This window comes from Rhipicephalus microplus, chromosome 10 (assembly GCF_043290135.1).
Source record: "Rhipicephalus microplus isolate Deutch F79 chromosome 10, USDA_Rmic, whole genome shotgun sequence".
NCBI classification, from domain to species: domain Eukaryota; kingdom Metazoa; phylum Arthropoda; class Arachnida; order Ixodida; family Ixodidae; genus Rhipicephalus; species Rhipicephalus microplus.
In genome coordinates this window covers 15,818,906-15,841,117 of record NC_134709.1, presented here as the reverse complement: position 1 = coordinate 15,841,117, position 22,212 = coordinate 15,818,906, and the positions used below count along the sequence as shown (strand labels likewise).

Here is a 22,212-nt window from a genome sequence, read left to right as displayed (position 1 = left end):
TCTTCAGGAAGGTAATTCACCGCCATATTTCATTAGGTTTTTGAACGCGTACTTTTTCAGGGTCCCATTACAAACGGAGAAGAATATTGGTGCTCGTCGCGGGCGGTCGAGATTTAATTTAAAATTTTTCATGATTTCAGGTCACTGCTTCAGTGACCTGACAGGTCACTGGCAGGTTGGAAGTGGGCACGACACCCAAACATTTGCGAAATAAAGTGTGGCAGCGATCAGAGGCGCGCGCATGCACGGTTCCCCACCAAGTGGGAACGGGGGGGGGGGGGGGGCGAATGTTCGTCGCTTCTTCCCCCTATTAAACCAATGTAAGGGGCAGACTTGGCGCGCCAAGCTCTTCTATAGTGACTTGTAGGGGGAGGGGACGCCTATGGCGGCGATGGTTTACGTACGACGTCGATCAACGTTACTAGAATCTGGTAACGTTGACGTCGATAGCCGATTTAATCTTTCCCTGCCAATAGAACTGTCATTCAACGTGTCAGGTTTGTTTATGCCCAGGTCGGCGTCAACATATATGACGCTCCTGGACATGGACAAACGTGCGTAAACGTACAAGCGAATTACGTCGCGCACCACAACGGACTCATGCATAGCAACATAGAGTGCGACAAGTTGCCCATAATAGTGCAACGTTATCAACCCCGTACTGACAGTCAAATTCATAATTCAAAAGGCGACGGACAACAGCCGATGAACGCAACGCTTGCCGCGCTATCATGACCATCTTGGGCACCCAACATCACTGCCCGAGTTTGAAGCGCCTTATCGTGAATCGTCGTTCGAAAACTCGTCTGCGATACACACATCCGCCCACAGTGCGGAACGCCCACCGTATTCCATCACCTAGATGGAACTTTCAGCTAAGCCTAACACGAGCTAGCGAGCCTTCCGTGTACACGCGTCGTCGTGTGACCGGACGCCGAGCTAAGCCTAACCAACTTTCCTCCGCGCCGTACTTGTTGAAGCATGCCTTCGCTGGCCGACGGTGCAGCGGCAATAAGCGACACGACTACGCCCGTACCTGCTGCCAGTCTCGGTCCACCTCTGTGCTCCCCGGACGAGAGCGTACTCGAGAGCCTCGTCGCCGTGTTGGTTGCGGCGATCATCTTCCTCGCAGCTTTGGTTCTCGCCGTGCTCCTGTTCGCCTGTTCGTCGCAGCAAACGAGGCGCGAACTGCACTGCAGTCACGACCACCACCGCCACTGCAACAAGAGACGGCGCCGCCGAAGCTTTCAGGAGGTCCGCTCGCGGGCTTGCTGTGGCGGTGATCGCGACGAGGACGTCGAGCTCTTCTGCGATGGTCGCGAGGCGACGGCCGTCGGCGGGCCGCCTCGGCGCTTCGATTACGGCAGCAGCGCCGGACGGTCATCCTCGCCCGACGCAGCGGCAATTAAGAGGTCACCGTACCACCCGGGGTACAACAGTCCGGTGACAACGTCGAGGCCGCCGCCGTCGTCCAGTCACCGCGAGGGATTCCGAAAGTCGAGATACGCGAGTCCCGGTGGAACATGCTCGGACCCGGCATTGCACTCGACAGCGGTGAGCTCATGCATTCGTGTTGAAAATCTGTATTGCGATGCTGCTGCGAACTTCTCTGTTTCCTTGGCTTAAATGCTCTGTTAACTACTCAAGTCTTGAACATTCACTCTCACAAAACATTCACTCACACGGTCAAGTTATTCAAGTCATTCTATAAGCCGATCTGTCCTGCGCAATGGAGATAATCATTCAACACAGTTTGTCGTCAGAGATGTTCGCATTCATTCGGTTCGATGGAAGGAGGGGTCTGCATTTCGTATAATCATGGCACGATAATCACATGCATAAAGCTTCTATACAGTTTTTAAAGAGCGAACCTCTTAAGGTCGAGGTGTGACCGCAAAAAAACCCACGGCGCCATTGGCCATGAATGCAACACCTGAGTTTAACTTCGCCTAGACTCCCATGCGCTGAGGAGCAGCCGCCGCTAAGCCATGTACGTCTACAGACATTAAGCGCAGCCGCATTGCCGAGTTTGCGTACGGGCATTAATATTTGGAGGTTGAGTTTGAAATTTTTAGCATGGCGCATGCTGTGGTTCAATCCAACTCGGTCTTCTCCGAGGAAAGACCTTGAATCAGCCAAGAAGGCTACAGTAAGGGCCAGTACACGCGCTTTCCGAACAGCCTAGGGCAAAAGGGCGAACGTTCTTTCGCTCTCCGCTTGCGTGCGGCAGGTGTCTTGGCACGTGCGGTGCGGCTGTAGCGCGTGTACAGGCCCCGAGCCCCCAAGATCGGCCAGCTTTGCTGCTTCTTGACCGGCTAGTGTAATCTACTTCCTTTTAAAAAACATTAAGCAGGAGTCGGCGACTGTCGAAGTTGAAGAAAATTGAACTTAGCTTCTATTAGCGCGGCACATATGAAAAGGAAAGAGGAAAGAATACAGAGACGTCAAGACAGGTAGGCGCTAAACTTCCAACTGTTTATTTCATGCCCTTGACACCCATCTTATACATGCGTAGAAACACGACTCATCTTGCACGTGGTGACATCCCAAGAAACGTCATTTCCTTATCTGTCAAAGCAATCGAAGGTGAACTCACACACAAGTTTCCCATTTTTTCTATTGCCTCGGCTTCTTTGATCTCACGTGTCAGCTGATTGCGAGACCGGCTGATAACGGTGCAGCTAAACAGATCAGGGGAGCACCCACACCCCTTGCAGTGCGCCGCCAAGAACCCTCCCGCTGAAAGTTTATTTCTCGCGTTGTAAGCATGTTCCCGCAGTCTATCATTAAGACACCGCTTAGTCTGTCCTATGTAATATCTTCCACACGATAACAAGAACACGTACACAACGCAACACACACAATCTACATATCTAACCTGATGTTTCTTATCACATACTAAGCGAATAGAACTAATTGGGCAGGTCAACTTGCAAAGCTCCCCTAGTTTTTTGGGGGCTGAAAACACCACACGTACGTGAGCCCGCTGGGCTACCTTCTTCAAGTTATGAGAGACAGTGTGCATATATGGGATTACGCCTATTCTGCTACCCGAACACTCCAACACTTGTTGCCTATCTTTCTGTGAAGCTTTGAGGATACGCTCAGCTACAGAGACCTGCAGCAGAACAGGGTACCCTGCTTCGGTGAGACGCTTACTCTGAGCCTCGAAACTGTGTGCCATTTTGTGATGACACGATTTTGCTAGGGCGTTTTTAAAACACAAGTTTGCGATTCCTCTCTTTATAAGCTTAGAGTGCGCCGAGACAAAAGAAAGCAGAGGCTTATTTGCCCGTGGCTCATACGACCAGCAAGTGTGATTTCCTAGAAAAAACAACCGGATATCCAAAAACCGCAGAGAGGCACCTTGGGGGAGCTCGCAAGTAATTTCAAGGGGTGCGAGACATTCCTTAATCGCTGGTAATACTTCTTCAACCTTCGCTTCTAGGTCAACTGGTGTACAGTCCATCAAAAACAGGAAATCATCGACAAAACGAAAAGATTTGCACACTGGAGTGTCGTCTAACGTTGAGGACAAGGAAGTGCTAAGGCTGGATAAAAACAGATCACTAAGAATGGGTGCTATGCACGAGCCGATGCATACACCGTTTTTTTGCAAATACAACGCGTTGTCCCATGAGATAAAAGTAGAGGAAAGGTAAAAAGATAAAAGTTCTAAAAAGTGACTCAACGATAATGAAGCTTCATTTTGAAAGCGCGTGACACCGTAATCATCTATGGCATGTTCAATAGCAGACAACAGAGCACCATGAGGTATCGAGTAATACAAGTCTTTTATGTCCACCGAGAAGGCTTGGTAACTGTCATGTGTGTGGTTATTCAAGAATTCAATTACCTGATCGGAGTTCCTAATCAAGAAAGGATCATTAACGGGTAAACAAGCAAGCCTGGCTTGAAGAAACAAAGCGACTGACTTTTGCCATGTGTCATTTTCTGAAATAATTACCCTCAACGGGACGTCTGGTTTGTGGGTCTTAGCGCTGAAGAGAACTTCAAGGTGACCTCGTCTGCTGTCATTGACACTTTTCTTTAGCTTATCAAGATTCAGCCTACTACACAGTTTCTTGGCCTGCGCCTTAACTTTTGTCGGAACGACCTGATCATGCACTTTGAAAACACTGGAGATGGCTTCCTTCGCCTTAGCACAAAACGTGGCTGCAGGCAAAACAGCAAAACCACCTTCCTTGTCGGCAGGCAACACACACAAGGAATTGCTTGTCAGATACTCCGAAACACGTTTTACAGAGTGTTTTGGACGCGGCATACGATTACGTGAAATAACATCTACACCTTCAGATACAACGCGGGACGCTTCCTCCTCAGGGACGAGTTTAGCAAGCTGTCTCACCATGGACAACAGTTCTTCCGGTGGCCTCCTCTTTTCGACCGCGAACTTCGGACCCAGTGAGAGCGCATCGTGGACGAACCCTGGACGAACCCTGGACGAGCTTGCTAAACTCGTCCCTGAGGAGGAAGCGTCCCGCGTTGTATCTGAAGGTGTAGATGTTATTTCACGTAATCGTATGCCGCGTCCAAAACACTCTGTAAAACGTGTTTCGGAGTATCTGACAAGCAATTCCTTGTGTGTGTTGCCTGCCGACAAGGAAGGTGGTTTTGCTGTTTTGCCTGCAGCCACGTTTTGTGCTAAGGCGAAGGAAGCCATCTCCAGTGTTTTCAAAGTGCATGATCAGGTCGTTCCGACAAAAGTTAAGGCGCAGGCCAAGAAACTGTGTAGTAGGCTGAATCTTGATAAGCTAAAGAAAAGTGTCAATGACAGCAGACGAGGTCACCTTGAAGTTCTCTTCAGCGCTAAGACCCACAAACCAGACGTCCCGTTGAGGGTAATTATTTCAGAAAATGACACATGGCAAAAGTCAGTCGCTTTGTTTCTTCAAGCCAGGCTTGCTTGTTTACCCGTTAATGATCCTTTCTTGATTAGGAACTCCGATCAGGTAATTGAATTCTTGAATAACCACACACATGACAGTTACCAAGCCTTCTCGGTGGACATAAAAGACTTGTATTACTCGATACCTCATGGTGCTCTGTTGTCTGCTATTGAACATGCCATAGATGATTACGGTGTCACGCGCTTTCAAAATGAAGCTTCATTATCGTTGAGTCACTTTTTAGAACTTTTATCTTTTTACCTTTCCTCTACTTTTATCTCATGGGACAACGCGTTGTATTTGCAAAAAAACGGTGTATGCATCGGCTCGTGCATAGCACCCATTCTTAGTGATCTGTTTTTATCCAGCCTTAGCACTTCCTTGTCCTCAACGTTAGACGACACTCCAGTGTGCAAATCTTTTCGTTTTGTCGATGATTTCCTGTTTTTGATGGACTGTACACCAGTTGACCTAGAAGCGAAGGTTGAAGAAGTATTACCAGCGATTAAGGAATGTCTCGCACCCCTTGAAATTACTTGCGAGCTCCCCCAAGGTGCCTCTCTGCGGTTTTTGGATATCCGGTTGTTTTTTCTAGGAAATCACACTTGCTGGTCGTATGAGCCACGGGCAAATAAGCCTCTGCTTTCTTTTGTCTCGGCGCACTCTAAGCTTATAAAGAGAGGAATCGCAAACTTGTGTTTTAAAAACGCCCTAGCAAAATCGTGTCATCACAAAATGGCACACAGTTTCGAGGCTCAGAGTAAGCGTCTCACCGAAGCAGGGTACCCTGTTCTGCTGCAGGTCTCTGTAGCTGAGCGTATCCTCAAAGCTTCACAGAAAGATAGGCAACAAGTGTTGGAGTGTTCGGGTAGCAGAATAGGCGTAATCCCATATATGCACACTGTCTCTCATAACTTGAAGAAGGTAGCCCAGCGGGCTCACGTACGTGTGGTGTTTTCAGCCCCCAAAAAACTAGGGGAGCTTTGCAAGTTGACCTGCCCAATTAGTTCTATTCGCTTAGTATGTGATAAGAAACATCAGGTTAGATATGTAGATTGTGTGTGTTGCGTTGTGTACGTGTTCTTGTTATCGTGTGGAAGATATTACATAGGACAGACTAAGCGGTGTCTTAATGATAGACTGCGGGAACATGCTTACAACGCGAGAAATAAACTTTCAGCGGGAGGGTTCTTGGCGGCGCACTGCAAGGGGTGTGGGTGCTCCCCTGATCTGTTTAGCTGCACCGTTATCAGCCGGTCTCGCAATCAGCTGACACGTGAGATCAAAGAAGCCGAGGCAATAGAAAAAATGGGAAACTTGTGTGTGAGTTCACCTTCGATTGCTTTGACAGATAAGGAAATGACGTTTCTTGGGATGTCACCACGTGCAAGATGAGTCGTGTTTCTACGCATGTATAAGATGGGTGTCAAGGGCATGAAATAAACAGTTGGAAGTTTAGCGCCTACCTGTCTTGACGTCTCTGTATTCTTTCCTCTTTCCTTTTCATATGTGCCGCGCTAATAGAAGCTAAGTTCATGGATAACCAACTCGCCCGAGCCACAACACTGTTGAAGAAAATGACTGCGTGGATGCTTGCTGTATCCGCAAATAGATGCGATAAGTGTAAGAGGCAAGCGCATGATGCGAACTTACGAAAGATGCGCTCTTGCCGAGCCCAGAGCACCGCCACATGCGGACGGGACGCTGACGTTTTTCTGCATAATTCCACGCACAGTCGCTTGCGATGTGAAGGTTATCGGTTAGCGTCGACCTGCCTAACGTTCCAGGGGCCTTGCGGCACGTTCCGGAACAGTCAAAAATCAAATCTGTGCATTCTTCTCTCCCTCGTCGGCTTTTCCATGCTACAACAGTCGCCCCCTACTGCGCCCCGACTGGTCTGCAGAAATTAGGTGCCTTTCTCCTCTTCTAACCACTACCGCCACGACGAGCTCTTTATTTTGAGTCTTCTATTTGTTGCGGTTAAGTGTATTCTTTGAGGGTTCTTATCTACGCTGGCGATGACAAAATTTCCCGCGGGGAAAAAATGTGTTAGAACTATATGCTTCGCACTGCTTCGTTTAATCAGCTTCCTCGGATGGGAATGATCGCAGCTTAAAGGAACAGCAAAAAAAAAAAAAAAAAAAAAAGAGAAGGAATTAGCTTGTTGCGTGATACCACCCTCTCTTCGAAAGAGCATTATTGGACGTGGCGCTGTTGTACTTATTCGTCGATGCTCGCGCGATAATCTTCGAATCGCACTCGACGGTACCCTTTCGCCTAAAACGTTTGCGGGCGTCCCTGTGTGCAGTGGTCAACAGTGCCACTTGTATAGAACGACGGAGCGTCGCGCTAGGGACAGCACGAGCGACACCTGCAGTTCGAAACGGGCCCCATCTGAGCATGCGCGTCGACAATAACGAGCCTGTCTATCAGTTTCCGTCCTTTTTTTTTTTTTATCGCCGCGGCAGAGGCAACTCCTTTGGCCTCAAGATGCGCAATCAACTGTACGGAACCGAGAAAAACAGTAACAACAAAAGAACAGTGCAATCACCCGGACTGGCGCCTTATGTACTGCGAACTTTATGTTGGTTCATGGTATGACATCATAGTGAGAACGGCTGTCTTCGATATTTGTACCCCCTTTCTTTTTATCTTTTTTTTTATTTTTGCGCTAAACTGCTGAGAGCGCTTTCGACGTTCCGAGTGGATTTTACATTCGTGGCGATTAAAAAACAAAACAAAGAGCAAGGCAGGCGCGTATACGCGCGCATGCTCAAATGTGGCTTATCTTTATTGCCGCATTGATTATGCGACTGAACGAGTACACGACTGAAAATGTCGCTCGTGCAGTTCGGAGCGCAAAGCTCCGTCGACACGAGGGTTAACTGTAAAACCTTGTTCCGATAAGCGATGTCTTGCGCGCGCATTCACTCCTTCCTAGAGGTGCGCGAACGGTAAAATTTGGAACCAGATCGAATAGTTATCATGTCTAGTACGAATATAATACTGTTCGAATAGTAAGGCAACCATTTTCAATGCAGCCCTAGAATTCTAAACTTTTTTTTTCTTATTTCAAGACGGATATTCACAAACGTTAGCTCAGGAACATTACCGTTACATTTAACAGACGAAACACACCGCAATTATGTGAACTGAAGTAAGCTCGTATACAACAGAGACTAGAGCCATCGAGGCACTACTTAACTGTAACATTAACGCAGCAGTTACTTCAGTATTCCAAGTGGTACTTCATCGCCCGATTTTAATTAGCAATACAGTACCCGAAAGTCTAATAATGCTTCATTAATTTGCGTAGTTAATATCGTTATAATGATAGTGGATTGAAGACATACTCGCCTTGGCGGCACTGGAGTTTAAAGCAAAGAATTCGTTCACCTTTTGATGAATAAAACATCGATTGTCCCGCGAAAGCTTTAACAGCAAGCGACTTGGCAATTCACTAATTCAAATAAGAACTTTGATATCCTTTGCTTTTTCAACATGTTGCCCCCTTTGGGATTTTACCGCTGGTGCTTATAATTCGAAAAATATTCGCTTTGTAAGATACGCACTATTCGGTCCGAGTACCGAATCGAATAGAATGCTGCTCGATTCTTTGTTCAAAGATTGTTTAATATTCGCACGTGCGTATTCTTTCCGTATCCATGAATGACTGACACTGCATTCGACAGTTCCGGAAAGGAAGATCTTGGTTTTCTCGTTTCCGCTCACTCTCATGAACTATAACGTTTAAATTCACATATAAACCCAATAAAGGGTCTGCGGGGATAGCCGCCGTGGTAGTTCAGTGGTGAAGCATCGAACGCGTTATTCGAAGATCGCAGGTTCGGTTCCTGCTCACGGCAAGTTATCTTTTGACCCACTTTTCTTCACATTTTACATTATAATTGGATCTAATAACTTTCCCTATACATTCCTTGGCATTATTGCCTGTTAGATCTCATGAATATATTGTCTCAAAACATGGTAAAACGAGCCCTTAGGTATACCGTGACTTCTTTAATATATATATATATATATATATATATATATATATATATATATATATATATATATATATATATATATATATATATAGTGGGAGTAATAATTCAATGGGCCAGTTAGTCTTCTTGCAGGTATGGGATATGGCACTACGGGAGCGTTGTCAACAAGGATAAATATATTTATTTCCCAACAGTTTCGGGAGGGGTCCTCCCTTCTTCAGGGGATGAGTTTGTCTACGCCAACTCATCCCCTGAAGAAGGGAGGACCCCTCCCGAAACTGTTGGGAAATAAATATATTTACCCTTGTTGACAACTCTCCCGTTGTGCCATATCCCATACCTATATGTATATATATATATATATATATATATATATATATATATATATATAAAAGGAAAAGGGTGCCTTCAGTTGGCGTAGACAAAGAGGAAAAAAGTCAACTTTATTGGCGGCCGAAACGTCGACCAATAAACAGTTTTGAACAAGCGTAAACCCTTTTCCCGACACACACACACACACACACACACACACACACACACACACACACACACACACACACACACACATATATATATATATATATATATATATATATATATATATATATATATATATATATATATATATAAGCGACCCAATCGTGTTTGCCCCCAGCTTTCAACTCCCACTGCATGCTCTCCGCCTTATCACCAATTAATGTAAGGCAGAATACAACTTAAGAACGCAGCAGAGGCCCCGTCCTGATCACCGAAGCACGGCAGCAGGCGGGCGCTACGACTTAACTAGTACTACTGATGCTGCACTGAATGTTTTCCAAAGCCGGAGTCACCGACATGGTCACCGACCGTCCGCCTTATGACGTCAGTCTAGCGCGCGCTCTCAATGGTTGCAGACTTGAGTGCATGCCCCTTCAAGGCGGATATGCCACTGCCATCTGAAGCTGTGCTTATCTATAGTTTCTGTTTATCTTTGCCCACAGTTCCGATCGGGCGCTTCACGTCAGCTGCCTCGAGAACGCCGGGCCGCGCCGGCCGGTACGGCGAAGCCCCCTAGCGGCGAAACGAGCGACTCCTCGCGGCCGAGCGCGGGGACCGGCTCGGACACGCGTTCCCTGGAGTGGGACAACTTCCAGCCGCCTCTGGCCACGACGTCATGGCCGTCCTTCAGTGAGCTGTGCACCGATGAGTCGTTTAGCGGCGCGGCCGCGGATGGCTCACAGCAGCGACAGCCACTGCCAACTCAAAGAGAACATTGGGTGTGACGCCAGTATTGCAAAGCAGCTGGACGTTACATTGCACCGACCACTCCTAGGTCCTCGCTCGTGTCAATCTGATTCTTCCTCACGCACACACGCCTGAGTTAACGATCATAAGTATCTGGTCGACCATCCAGATTTTCAATGGATGTACAATAAAATGAGCGTCCTCATCAATGGTGAATCGTCTCCTTAGGTGGGACTATATACCCGACGCGGTGGTCTGGTCCCTACTGTTCTCGACAGCTGAACCGAAGGTCGCGGGATTGAATCCCGGCCGCCGTTTTTCCACGTGGCTTTATTGGTCTAAATGGTTGAACACGTGAAAAGGTGCCACAGCGCTATAGCCACACGGACGAGAAAGAGACAACGGGACGAGCGTTAAACGAGGCCGCATTCTGATTGATGCGAAAAGCTGGAGGCCTGTGTTAGGGTGGCTAACTCTGTATCAAGAATCACCAGGCGGTCGAAATTACCGGGGCCCTCGACTACGGCTTCCCTGTTAATGATATTGTGATTTCGAAGCGTAAAAGCTCAGCAATTATCAAGTGCGAAACGTTTCTTTGAATACTATCTATCTATCTATCTATCTATCTATCTATCTATCTATCTATCTATCTATCTATCTATCTATCTATCTATCTATCTATCTATCTATCTATTTCATGGTATAGTGTTTTTTTAATTCTATCATGTATACCTACTGACCATACGGGCTTACGTTACTTGCGTGAAAACCTCGATTTCATCCATTAAGCCGTTGGTTTTCTGACGTGCGATGGCAGATCAGCGTAAAGAAGATGACGACAACAGTAAACGATGCTCGAGACGCCATTATCATCATCATCGTGACGCCATACTTTCTTTGCCAGCACCTAGAGGAGAAGAAACACAGCTCCGACTACGACAGACGTCCGGCAGGCACGGTGCAACTCGACTGAGTCAACATGAGTAGTATACAGTCATCCATGACATCCAAGTGAGCGCATATGTCGAGCTCGCTGTGACACCCTCCGTGAGCCTCGCGATATCGCGTATTCGTCTCACGACGATAAATAAGGCCATTAAATGGACCAGTTATATTGGCTGAATAATTACGAGAAAAAAAAGGGGGGAGGGATAACGCCGAATTCACACCGCGAAAGCTTCGAAAATATGTTATTTAAGCACATGCACTATAAGCGTAACGCTCTCTTGGCAGCTCCCGCTCTGGTTTCTCGCTCGTGTATGCTTGCAAGAAGCGCACGCCATCTACGGCTCGCACGGGGTTCTGCTCATCCCCATAGCCGGTCGGGTCTCTGGTTTACCTCTCCCTATGGTCGCGTCGTGGAGTCTCCTCCGCGCATCGCGTTGGTTACCGCTTTTCCTCCTCGCACCTGGCGCGGCCTCTCATTGGTCGCCTCATCTCCCCGCCTCTTCCGCAGCGGCACTCTCCTTTTGCCGAGCTGCGTAACGACAACGGCGACCGGTCGACAGAGAACTATCTTCGCTGTTAAAAACGACGCGAACGCGAAAGGGCTCTGCAATACTTTTCCTAGTAGCCATGGAAAGAATTCACTAAAAGAGCTTATTGCCTCACGAATTCACACCCGCAAAAATCTTCAGAATACACCTGGTACGAATGAAGTTACAATGAATTCACTAAAGGAGCTGCCTCACCAATTCACCACCGCGAAATATTTAGAAGCCGTCTAGTACGAGTGGGGTTAAAACGGATTCACTAAAGGAGCTTATTTGCCTCACAAATTCACCGCCGCAAACACTTTTACGATCAGTACAGGACGGGTGGAGTTACAAATATTTGTCACACGCTGCTATTGCATTCTCTTCTCTCGTCTCGAAGAAGGCGCAGGAAACTAAACAGGGAGGGGGGCACGGATTAAGAATATACGTCACGCGCGCCTCGTGACCCAGAGCACTTTCTCTCTCTCTCTCTTTTTTTTTTCTTTTTCGAACGGCTCTTTAGTGCGATCGCGCGTACGCGCGCGGACAAGTCGCGGCCTTTACGGCGGCCCCCGTAGCAACCGAGCACACCATGCTCAAATCGGCCAATGGCTGATACTTGGCCTGTGACGTAGTGGTTTTCGAGCCTGTAGCTCCATTTATCAGGAGAATATGAAGTTATTTTTTGCTGACTTAGGCAATTTATTGTAAATTCCAGGTCACGTGCTGCGCTATAACCTTCGGTTCGCGTGTTCTCGGGAGCCTCGAGTAGAACCGATCGGCAGCGTTTTCTGACCATGTTCGTCGGTTTCCTAAAGAAGCTTTGCAACGCTTCTCGAGTACCGTCAAACAATGCTTTATATCAGCAGAGGGGGATCCTATCAATGGCATTTTAAATAGGGGAGGCGCTCCTTTTACGAACATGCAAGGCAGGTATTGCATCACCGCTCGCGGCAGGGAATTTGCCAATCCATATCACTCCCTGTTCTCTCGACAAATTACGTTCACTGAGTAAAGGGCTCTGCCTTAAGTATGCGCACGGGGTGGGGAAAAGGGAGGGGCGCGAAGGCAGCCACATACATTGACATGATAGGGATGCGGCACTGCGACGAATTTTCGCTTAATTCCCCCCCCCCCCCCCGCTATTGGAAGGGGAACCCTGCGCACGCTTATTTACACCGCCATTGCCTGATACAATGATAGCAGGAACACGCTCAAGGTCACGGCGCACGCCGACCTTGACCTCTAGCCGAACTTGACCTTCTTCTACCTCGGTCATTCGCCCCCCTGAGGAGCTTTCGGCGCGTTCCTTGGGACGAAGTGATCCCCTGTAACTCAACTATCACTGCTGCGCATTCCAAAAGGCTCTGCGGCGATCGAATCACTCGGGAATCAACTCCGATACAGAGGTCATTGGAAGATTGCTAGGAAAAGTGTTACACGGTCCTTGTGAACGCAGGGAACAACCGAACGAGATTTAGCACGAGTGAGTCCCAAGCACTCCCATGCCTTTCTGTAACTGACTATCCTGTGCGCACCTGTCTCCAGTATGCGAACTTGAGACTCTAAACAAAGGTTGCACCTTTGGGAGCTTCATTAAATGCTTTGGCCTCAAACAGTGTTGTGATCACGAACGGCCTGCTACATATACTAACATGATGTCTAGAACTTCTTTTGAGGCTACTATTGTCTAGGCTCTTTCTGGTGCAAAGACTGAAACTTTAAAAAGATCACAGCATATCCGCGAAGTGAATGATGACGAGTGGGGTGAAGCATTCGTCGTTCATCCGTACGTGTGTCCATCCGTCCGTGCATGCGCCCATGCATCCGATCGTGTTCGAGAATGCAGACGGCGCGCGGATAACACCGACGAGACGCGAGCCAAGGAAGCCGAGCGCAAGCGTCTTCAACGCGCCCGCCGCTCTGCTTCGTCCATGCCCCACCAACGATCCGCCACGTACAGTGACTATCCAGAAGAATGAGAGATGCACTCGTTCTCCACGTACTCAGGCAAAGCGCACGTAGCAGCCAATAAGGCAGTATCGGCACTTCGGAGAGTAGCTAAAACTTTTAGCGGCTTTAAGAATAGCGGTTGACATGACGTCATCTAGGAAATAAGACGAAAAACGGTCGTCCATTTCTTTTGCCTTACCGTCTCTTGTTTTCTCGGTTACGCTTGACCAGTGAAGAGCTTAGACTGTGAGGAGCTTGGCCCCTAAAAAAAGTTCAGCAGATCCAAACTATCATGGAAATAGACGTTATGCCAAGCATGCGGAGTGAAGGCGATTGTAGTGTAATTTTTCATTGATGTATACATTACGAAATGGCACTGAAGACATGTATCGTACAAAGGTTGTATCACGGACTTGTTGAACAGTTGCATATGTCTGATATAACGAATTGTTTACAGTTGAGTAACATAACAGTCACGTTTTCAGTTGCGTAAAGAAGAAATGGGCTTGGGCCAGGCATGTAGCGTCGGCGGGATAACCGCTGGTCGCTAAGGGTAACTAACCGTATTCCAAGAGGAGGCTAACGCCTGATGGGGAGACCGAAAATTAGGCGCGCATATTATACCAAGAAGTTTGCAGGTATAACGTAGCAGCAGAAAGCGCAGGACTGGTTTGTTCGGTGGAACATGGGAGAGGCCTTTGCCCTGAAGTGGGCGTAGTCAGGCCTATGATGACGATGAACCATAGCAACAGACCAAGCTCGGTGAATAGCACTTAAGCATACAAATGACTCCAGCCGAACGTGATGCCCCTATGACAGGATTACATATGTAAATTTCATAAAGTTCGACAGCCAGCATTGCAACCACAATTGACGTGTCACCAACTATACGGCTCTTTTTTTCCAAAGCAGTTTCCAGACCTGGCGTGGTTCTGTGGCATAGAACGCTTGACTGGCACACAGAATGTTTGGGTTCGATTCTTGCTGGGATCCTGACCTTTATCATTTGCATTCATCGGGACAACGCTGCCGATGTCAGCATTTCATTACGCTCTCGAATGTAACTTCCGAATGTCTGTTTTCACCGTTCCTGACTAGATATAAACTATCAATCACCTGTGGCGCATACCGCGAACCGTCGTATATGGGTGTGCGCCGCACGGCTCAGGAGGAAAGGGTTCGAATACGTAAGCGACGGAATTTTCACGTCATTCGTGTTTTGATCAGACACACATATTAGTCAATCCTTTTTACCGTCCCAAACTAATTTTGGTTCACACATAGTTAAAGGGGCAATCACGCGAGCACCCATGCTCAGGCAGCTAGATAGATAGATATACGTAGATGGAAACGCTCAAAGTTCCAGCAATACGCGAGGAGGGTACGGGGGACGGGACAAGTAACAAAGGTCACTTTCGGATAGGGAAGGGCTCCTGCTCTTTATTTATTTATTTTTCACTACCAAGAATTACGTTTGCAAGCTTTTCGTGAAGCATTCAATCGCACTTCGTGTATAGTAACTTGCATTAAAGCGGTTGGTTCCATAAGAACACGACGTAAGTAGACCGATGTATTGTTGTTACATGTGTTGTGTTTCGGGGCACTTTCGTTACCAATTGAGGGTAACCTCGATTAGCCAACAGTAGAGTTCGCCCGCGTAGGTCCACTTTGTGTTGACCAGGTGGGCAAGTAAGAAAGAAGTGTCACTCGCTGCTCGCAGCACTTAAATAAAATGTTTACTACAGCAGAAATATCAGGCATGTCGTGCAACTGAATTTACGCGTGTCACGCAGGCGCAAGAAGGGCCACCGCAGGGGTGGCGTGGGCTTCAAGAATGTACCGGCCGATGAAAAGCCCATGTCCAAGGCCGAAGAAGGTAGTGATCTTTCCCTGTCCAAACAATATTGCCATGCAGTGTTGAAGTATACGATTCCGGGACTTAAAGGGAGTCAGTCAACAGGCTCCGGCTTCTTTTTTTTTTACTCCCACACAAAGAAGTTCAACAATTCGTAGAGCAGATCACGGCGATAACGTTTTTTAAATATTACATCGCCGCCCAGAGCCTACCTTTAGAAAAAAACTCCCAAGCATTTCCCCGAGGGTGAACATAGTTAAGTGCGAATACACGGGGTGATGCTATGAGGGGTATTTATTAATTCGCACTATTATATTTATTAATCACACTATGGTGCCTTTATGGTGTAATGGTTCCTGGGAATCGCAATTTGTTCACACGGGGGAGTTTACGTTAACTCACTGGCGAATGCCAACGGATTTTAACTTTACTCCCCCTCACGACCAGCTCTCGACGGGAGACTGAGAGAGAAGGCGGGCGCGCGAGAGAGAGGGGTGCGCGCGCAGCTGCAGCGAGCGAGGAGAGCGGAGGAGCGAGCGAAGGGGGAGGGGGTATAAGGCGCGTTACTGACACCGATATCAGCGTCGCGTCCGTGGCTTATTCGGTAGAGCGTCGCGCTGCGGCCCGCCAAGTCCTCTTTCTTTTAAAGAGAGAGAGAAGACTGCGGACGCCGCCGACGGCGGTGGATGGTTTGGGGTCGCTTACAAAGTGTATTCAAACTTAAAACAATTCCTGCGTTCCTTTCCTGCGCCTGGCCAATCCTCCTTTCACGCACAGTGACGCGAAGTCACCGATCGGCTATCTGACATAGAACAGAGCTCGATTGATATGTGGGGTTTAACGTCCCACAACCACGATATGATTATGAGAGACACCGTAGTGGAGGGCTCCGGAAATTTTGACCACCTGGTGTTCTTCAACGTGCACCCAAATCTGAGCACACGGGCTTAGAACATTTCCGCCTCCATCGGAAACGCAGCCGCCGCAGCCGGGATGCGAACCCGCGACCTCCGGGTCAGCAGCCGAGTACCTTAGCCGCTAAACGTAGCACAAAGCTCGTCGGCTGGTCTGAACCAGTCACGACAACGGGCTGCGCCAACGGAAATGCGGCACGCAAATACGGTGTGCGCGGTCTCACCCTACCGCTCCTTCTTTCTCGCTTGTTGTGCTTTTTGCCGCACCCAATTGCATGGCCTCCGAGATCGCGGGCGCGTGGCGAAATTAGCCGGCCGCCCGCAATCTGGGAGGCCATGCTAGTTGTATAGAGCTTCCTAAAATTAACTGCAGAGGACTCTGGCAGTGCGATCTTTCAGGGACTCAAGATCGTTCAGCCATCGTGGGAATTATGGGTAGTACACAAACTTACATAGTCTTGCGTAGTGTTCGTACTCGCGGGATTTGAACGCATTCTCGTTGCTTTGTTTTTTTTTTGCTGTGTTTTGGTTTTGTTTCGAATAAAAGAACGGACCATTGGGAACGTCGTGACGCGATTTGAATTCGTGATCCAAGAAGTTCAAGGTGGTGAAGTGTAACTGCTACACCTTTGCTGAAATTCGTATTGCGACAAAGCAGATTCAGGTCACACGGAGCCGAACGGAGGCAAAAGAACGAATGGGGCAAGACTAGGGAAATATATACCCATCATTCCAATGCTCGCTGGGGCGCCGTGCGTTGCAGCCGTGCGTTGTACTCGGGCCCATAGTTTCCTCTAGTGTACTTATAACACACTCTACGCCTAATTCGAGCGAGGTCACTGGAACACCACAAATGCATTTCCAAAAATTACTGTGTGGATGTAACAACTAATTATTGTCTCCACGGCCTTCGAATCGTTAACGAGGAAACCGTCGTTCAGGTGACGCCTTCTGTCACTGGATCTGGGAGCGTCTTCAGCACAACGAGCCATCGGATGATTACCGTACCGTATTGGGGTAACAAGATAAAAGATCCTAATGTAGTCATTTCAGCCGTCAACTAAGCATGGCAGTTTCGCTCTTCAGAAGTTCAGACTCGCTGTTGAACCTCGTGGAATTTCGTCAAAAAGTGTACTGGTGGGCTTTCCGTCGAATCGCTAGAGGTCTCTCCCTCTCTCTCTCTCTCTCTCTCTCACACACACGCACGCACTCTCTCTCTCTCTCTCTATCTCACTGTATGTCTGTACATTTGTCTGTTTGTCCACTCCTAACGGTATCAGGTACTTGAAACGCACACACACTAGATATTTTAGCCCGCCGCAGAGAACTCTCGAAAGGGCAATGAGTATAATAACTGTTGTAATGAATAATAATTATATCTAATAATCTCTACTAAACAATAGAAGTTTGAGAACACAGAAAAGCTAACAGCAAGCAAAAAAAAAAACAGAATCTATTTTCGGGGGATTTTCACACAACGCAGTTTTCGCGACACTCAGATGAGCGTTGCGTTTAAAGCAAAAAAAAAAAAACCCTCGAAGCTGTGCGAGGGCTGACGCCCGAAACCCCGTTGGTTAACGTAAAGGCCTGACCCCATGTATCCGTCGCTGCGCGTCAGCGCGAGGCTTTTTGGCGCGGCACCGCGCCTACGTGGATACGCGAAGGCGCTATTTCTCTCTCTCTCTCTCTCCACATAGGAGAGGGCTCGACGCCGCGTCAAAAAGACACGCGCCGGCGCGCTGCAACGGGTACGTGTGAAACGTTTTAGGGGCGTTAGGTACGTGTGGTCAGACCTTAAACGTGGTTCGCTCGCGTCGTTTCCCCGTTTGCAGAAAAGCACCGGAGATTCTTGAAGATGCGCAACGAGCACTACCACAACGAGTACATCAAGGGGAAAGACATGCCGCCGCTGGAAGACGACGATGACGATGGGGACGCGAACAACTCATCCGCGGAGGGCACCTCGAGGAAGTGAAGAACGCCGCCACACAGAAGGGCCGCTAGAGTGTCCCATCACTGCAAAGTGACTGATGACTGTTTTTTTTTCTACGTTTTTGTTGTAAATAGGCCTTTTTTGTTTCTCCCCACATTTTCCCCGTTTCTTTTCTCTTGTTCACCAATAAAAAAGTCTTAACGCGATAGCGACAAAGAGCTCGTTTCGCAGAAATTTAGGTGTCGGTGTTGGCGTCGTTTTCAGCAAAAAAATCATCTTGTCCGCCACTGAAAAATCAAAAAGGTGCAAATGAAATAAGTAATGAAAGATTAGACATATCCCAAGTACCGTGGGAACGAGCGGTTTTTGAAGGAAGGGAAAAGGAGCTAATTACTGTCTGCCTAATCTGGCGACACGGTTGAGCTTCGTGTAGGGGAGGGCATAAAGGGACACAGAGTAGTGGATAGATGAAGAGAAGAGAGAGGAAAGATGACGGACGTGGTTGAAGAAGTCAGTAGCCCCATTACAAAAGCTAGCAATACAAGTAAATCTACCAGTAATTTTATCACTTGGCGGAACTTCATTTGGTTACTGCCACAGGGATGTATGCTCCACTGTGTTTGATTACATCAATGCAACTAAAAGATTACCGTGCTAGTGAACCCCAACCTTTTCAGATTTTTAGTTTATAATTCGTAGTTATGTCTATCAAAAACAAGAGATGGTTTGACCGCTTGCTCAGCAAATATTTTTGTTTTTTTGGTAGTATTATTTTTGAACTACTTTTTCAGATTGGCTTCATTTTCATTTTAGTTTCATTTAATTATCCTGCCGCCCGGTTCCTGGCCCATCCCCCTCTGTGGGTGAGCGCCATCTATGAGAGGTCATCATCATCATCAAGTCCGAGCATGCAGCACCGATCGGCGAGAGCTATGTGAGATTGCGGACGGCGGCCGAACGACAAGCTACGCTGGCGTCAGAGATCGCGGACGACACAATCCTTCAGCACGAAATCCACCGAGCGTTTCCCACCATGGGAATCGATGTCATGCGCAGCATGCGGATGGAAGGTGACAAATAAACACAAAGCACATAAACAAATGTTCGCATGTTGCCTTACGGAAGCAGTGTGGGCGCAGCGGTATTATAATAGTGATTATGTTTTTTGCGTTTTTGTTACTTAATTTCCCACTTTCTGGATCTTTTTTTTGATAATGTCTTCCTTCTTGTACATAATTTTTTTTGGTAATCAATAGTGCAGTACCGTTCATAGAATGCTATATGTTTTCTTGATCATACCCTCAGAGTGGGTATATGCCACAGATTCCAGGCTACAAACAAATAAGGAATGTAACACAGTTGCGCTCATCTTAAGGCTTAAAGGGTCCCTGAAACACTTTTTCATATACCCATGCAATGGATTCAACAAAAACGTTTATTGCCTCACGAATTCAGCACCACAAAATTTAAGAATCCGTCCAGTATGAGCGGAGTTACCAAAATTTGTCGCACGCTGCAAACGCATTCCCTCTACTCTCGTCCCGACGAAATCGCTGGAAGCTAAGCAGGGAGGGATGTCAGGGGCAGCGAAAATACGTCACGTGCACCTCGTGACCTTGAGCACTTTTTTCTTTCTTCGAATACGCGACGTTTTCAGTGTGATCGCGCGCGCGCGCGTGGGCAAGTCACGGCCTCTCACAGCGATCTCTGTAACGACCAAGCACGCCATGTTAAAATGAGCCAATGGCCAATAAATGGCTTTCTACGAGTGATTTTCGAGCGTATTCCGCCATTTTTCGACAGAAGAGAAAGTAATTTTTGCTCACTTTGATAATTTATTGTGTTTTAGGTCACGTGATGTTCTATAATATTTGTCTCACGTGTTCTTGGAAGCCTCCACTACCGATCGGCAGAGTTTTCTGACCACGCTTAAAAAGTGTTGCAGGGCTCCTGTAAGTCACTACCTTTATAACCACTCTTCTTCTTTTTCAGCCTAAGATATCATACATGTACACAGCTTCAGCAATGACGATGAAGATAAAGTAAATGATGATGAATAAATGGTTCTATTTTCCATAACAAGCCATAAATTACTGTTAGAACAACTAATCTTCTCGTTTAGCTAAAAAAATGTCCCTTTAGGCCTCCACTCCTCGTCTCCTCCACCCCAAGATCCCACTGCCGCATGATTCATCCCATCCCCCTTGGTGGGTAGAGTCACTCCTCTAGTGTCCAACCATCCATTGATGTGTCCTAACTTATATGCACGACACAACAGCTTGCTTGCTAGTAACTCTGCTTTGGCTCATACCCACTAGGGGGAATAGGCCATTAAACCGGCGGTTAATATAATAGGGAAAAAGAACTTCGAATTCGATGAAGGTGAGTGAATTGGCCAGATATCCAGGGAATATAGAAACATTGAAGAATTATGAGGTGACGTCCGAATAAAGTAAGTAGACGTCTTCCAGCGGCGGCATGTCTTTCCCCTTCACATACTCGTTGTGGTAGCGCTCGTTGCGCTTCTTCAAGAATCTATGGTGCTTTTCTGCAAACGGGGCAACGACGCGAGCAACCACGTTTAAGGCCCGATTTGAGGTGAATAAATGAATGACAAGTCTACTGAAATTTCTATTACGAATAACCTAACAAGCAATTTTTCTTGTGTGTCTAACAAATTCGCAGACGGCTATACAGATGCTGCTGTTGCTGTGGACCAGAGAAGAAGCCCCCAGGTGAAAGGATCTTTTCAGAATTAAGAGTAGTGCTCAATTTTCCGAATAAAGTTTGTCCCGACCGGGGAGTAGAAACGGCTTTCTTTTTTTGTTCTTTTTCATGGTCAATGAATGGATGGATGCGAAACTTTATTTAAAGCCCGAGGTGCACGACTCAACGCGCAGTGGCCCGCTCCCACGTTTGCACAGTCAGGCCAAGCCCGACCGCCACATCATGGACCCTCTGGCCTGCCCACAGTTGATCCCCGACATCGGGGGATCTTGATAGCGGATAACCACTTTTGTTCATTCGATCAATTCGATTCACGGATGGTAGAAATTTGAAGAGTTATGAAAGAGGCGACTATAGTGCGCTGTGCCGTTCCCTTAATTCTATCATATTACTACCTGCCTACCAGACGCGCTTCCGAGCAAGACCTCGATTTCAACCAGTCCATCGCGGTGGCGTAGCGGCCACGCTTCCCCGATGCTGACTCGCAGGTCGCGGATTCGATCCCGGTCGTAGCGGTCACATTTAGACGGAGGCGAAATGTTAAAGGCCCACGAGCGATGCCTGTGCGTGTTAAAGATGGTCGAAAGTTCCGTAGCCCTCAACTACGGCGTCTCATAAGCATATCGTGGTTTTGGGATCTAAAACCCCAGACAGTATTATTATCGATTTCAACGCTCAGGCAACTTGTTTCGTGAAATACAAGGGGACGTTAGCAGAAAGAAAAAAACAACGGTAAACAATGCTCGCGATGCCATTCCTTCTTTGCCAGCACCCAGAGGAAAGGGAACCCAGCACCGACTATAAAGACGTCCGGCAGACAAGGTGCAGCGCGGCTGAGTCAACATGAGTCACCACCAGTCGGCCTTGGCGTCCAAGTGAGCACACATAGATGTGTCGATCATCATGCCGAATTCTCCATGAGCCTCGCGATGATGCGTGTTCGTCCCGCCACGATAAGCTCATTAGATGGATCTTTTAGATACGTTGAATCATTCCGGAAGGTACACCACTTTCACGCCACGAAAGCTGTCGAAACTATACTATTTAAACGATCTTGCCGACTGCCGCCCTTGCTTCTTTCTCGTGTGTATACAGACGGAATCACGGATGTTTAGAGCGCCAAGCAGGCCGCTGCAGCTGCCGTTTTGCGCAGACATATGCAAAGACCGACGCCGTAATGGTACCAAACATGGTCATACCGCATGCTAGGCCCT

At 47.7% G+C, this 22,212-nt stretch overlaps 1 protein-coding gene across 4 annotated transcripts; it reads left to right on the top strand.

The window, feature by feature from the left end:
* The first annotated feature begins 450 nt into the window (after positions 1–450).
* Positions 451–21,081, top strand: LOC119180626 (uncharacterized). 4 transcript variants are annotated; one of them, XM_075875100.1, is made up of 3 exons: positions 451–1,554; positions 15,363–15,445; positions 20,957–21,081. In XM_075875100.1, the coding sequence occupies exons 1-2, from the start codon at positions 982–984 to the stop codon at positions 15,417–15,419; spliced, it is 630 nt and encodes a 209-aa protein (XP_075731215.1). In that variant the 5' UTR covers positions 451–981; the 3' UTR covers positions 15,420–15,445; positions 20,957–21,081. The 4 variants fall into 4 exon arrangements, with proteins under 4 accessions (XP_075731215.1, XP_075731214.1, XP_037287634.2 ...); XM_075875099.1 differs by lacking the exon at positions 20,957–21,081 and adding an exon at positions 18,171–18,308 and having other exon boundaries at positions 452–1,554; XM_075875101.1 differs by lacking the exons at positions 451–1,554; positions 20,957–21,081 and adding exons at positions 11,054–11,152; positions 18,171–18,509.
* The last annotated feature ends 1,131 nt before the right edge of the window (positions 21,082–22,212 follow it).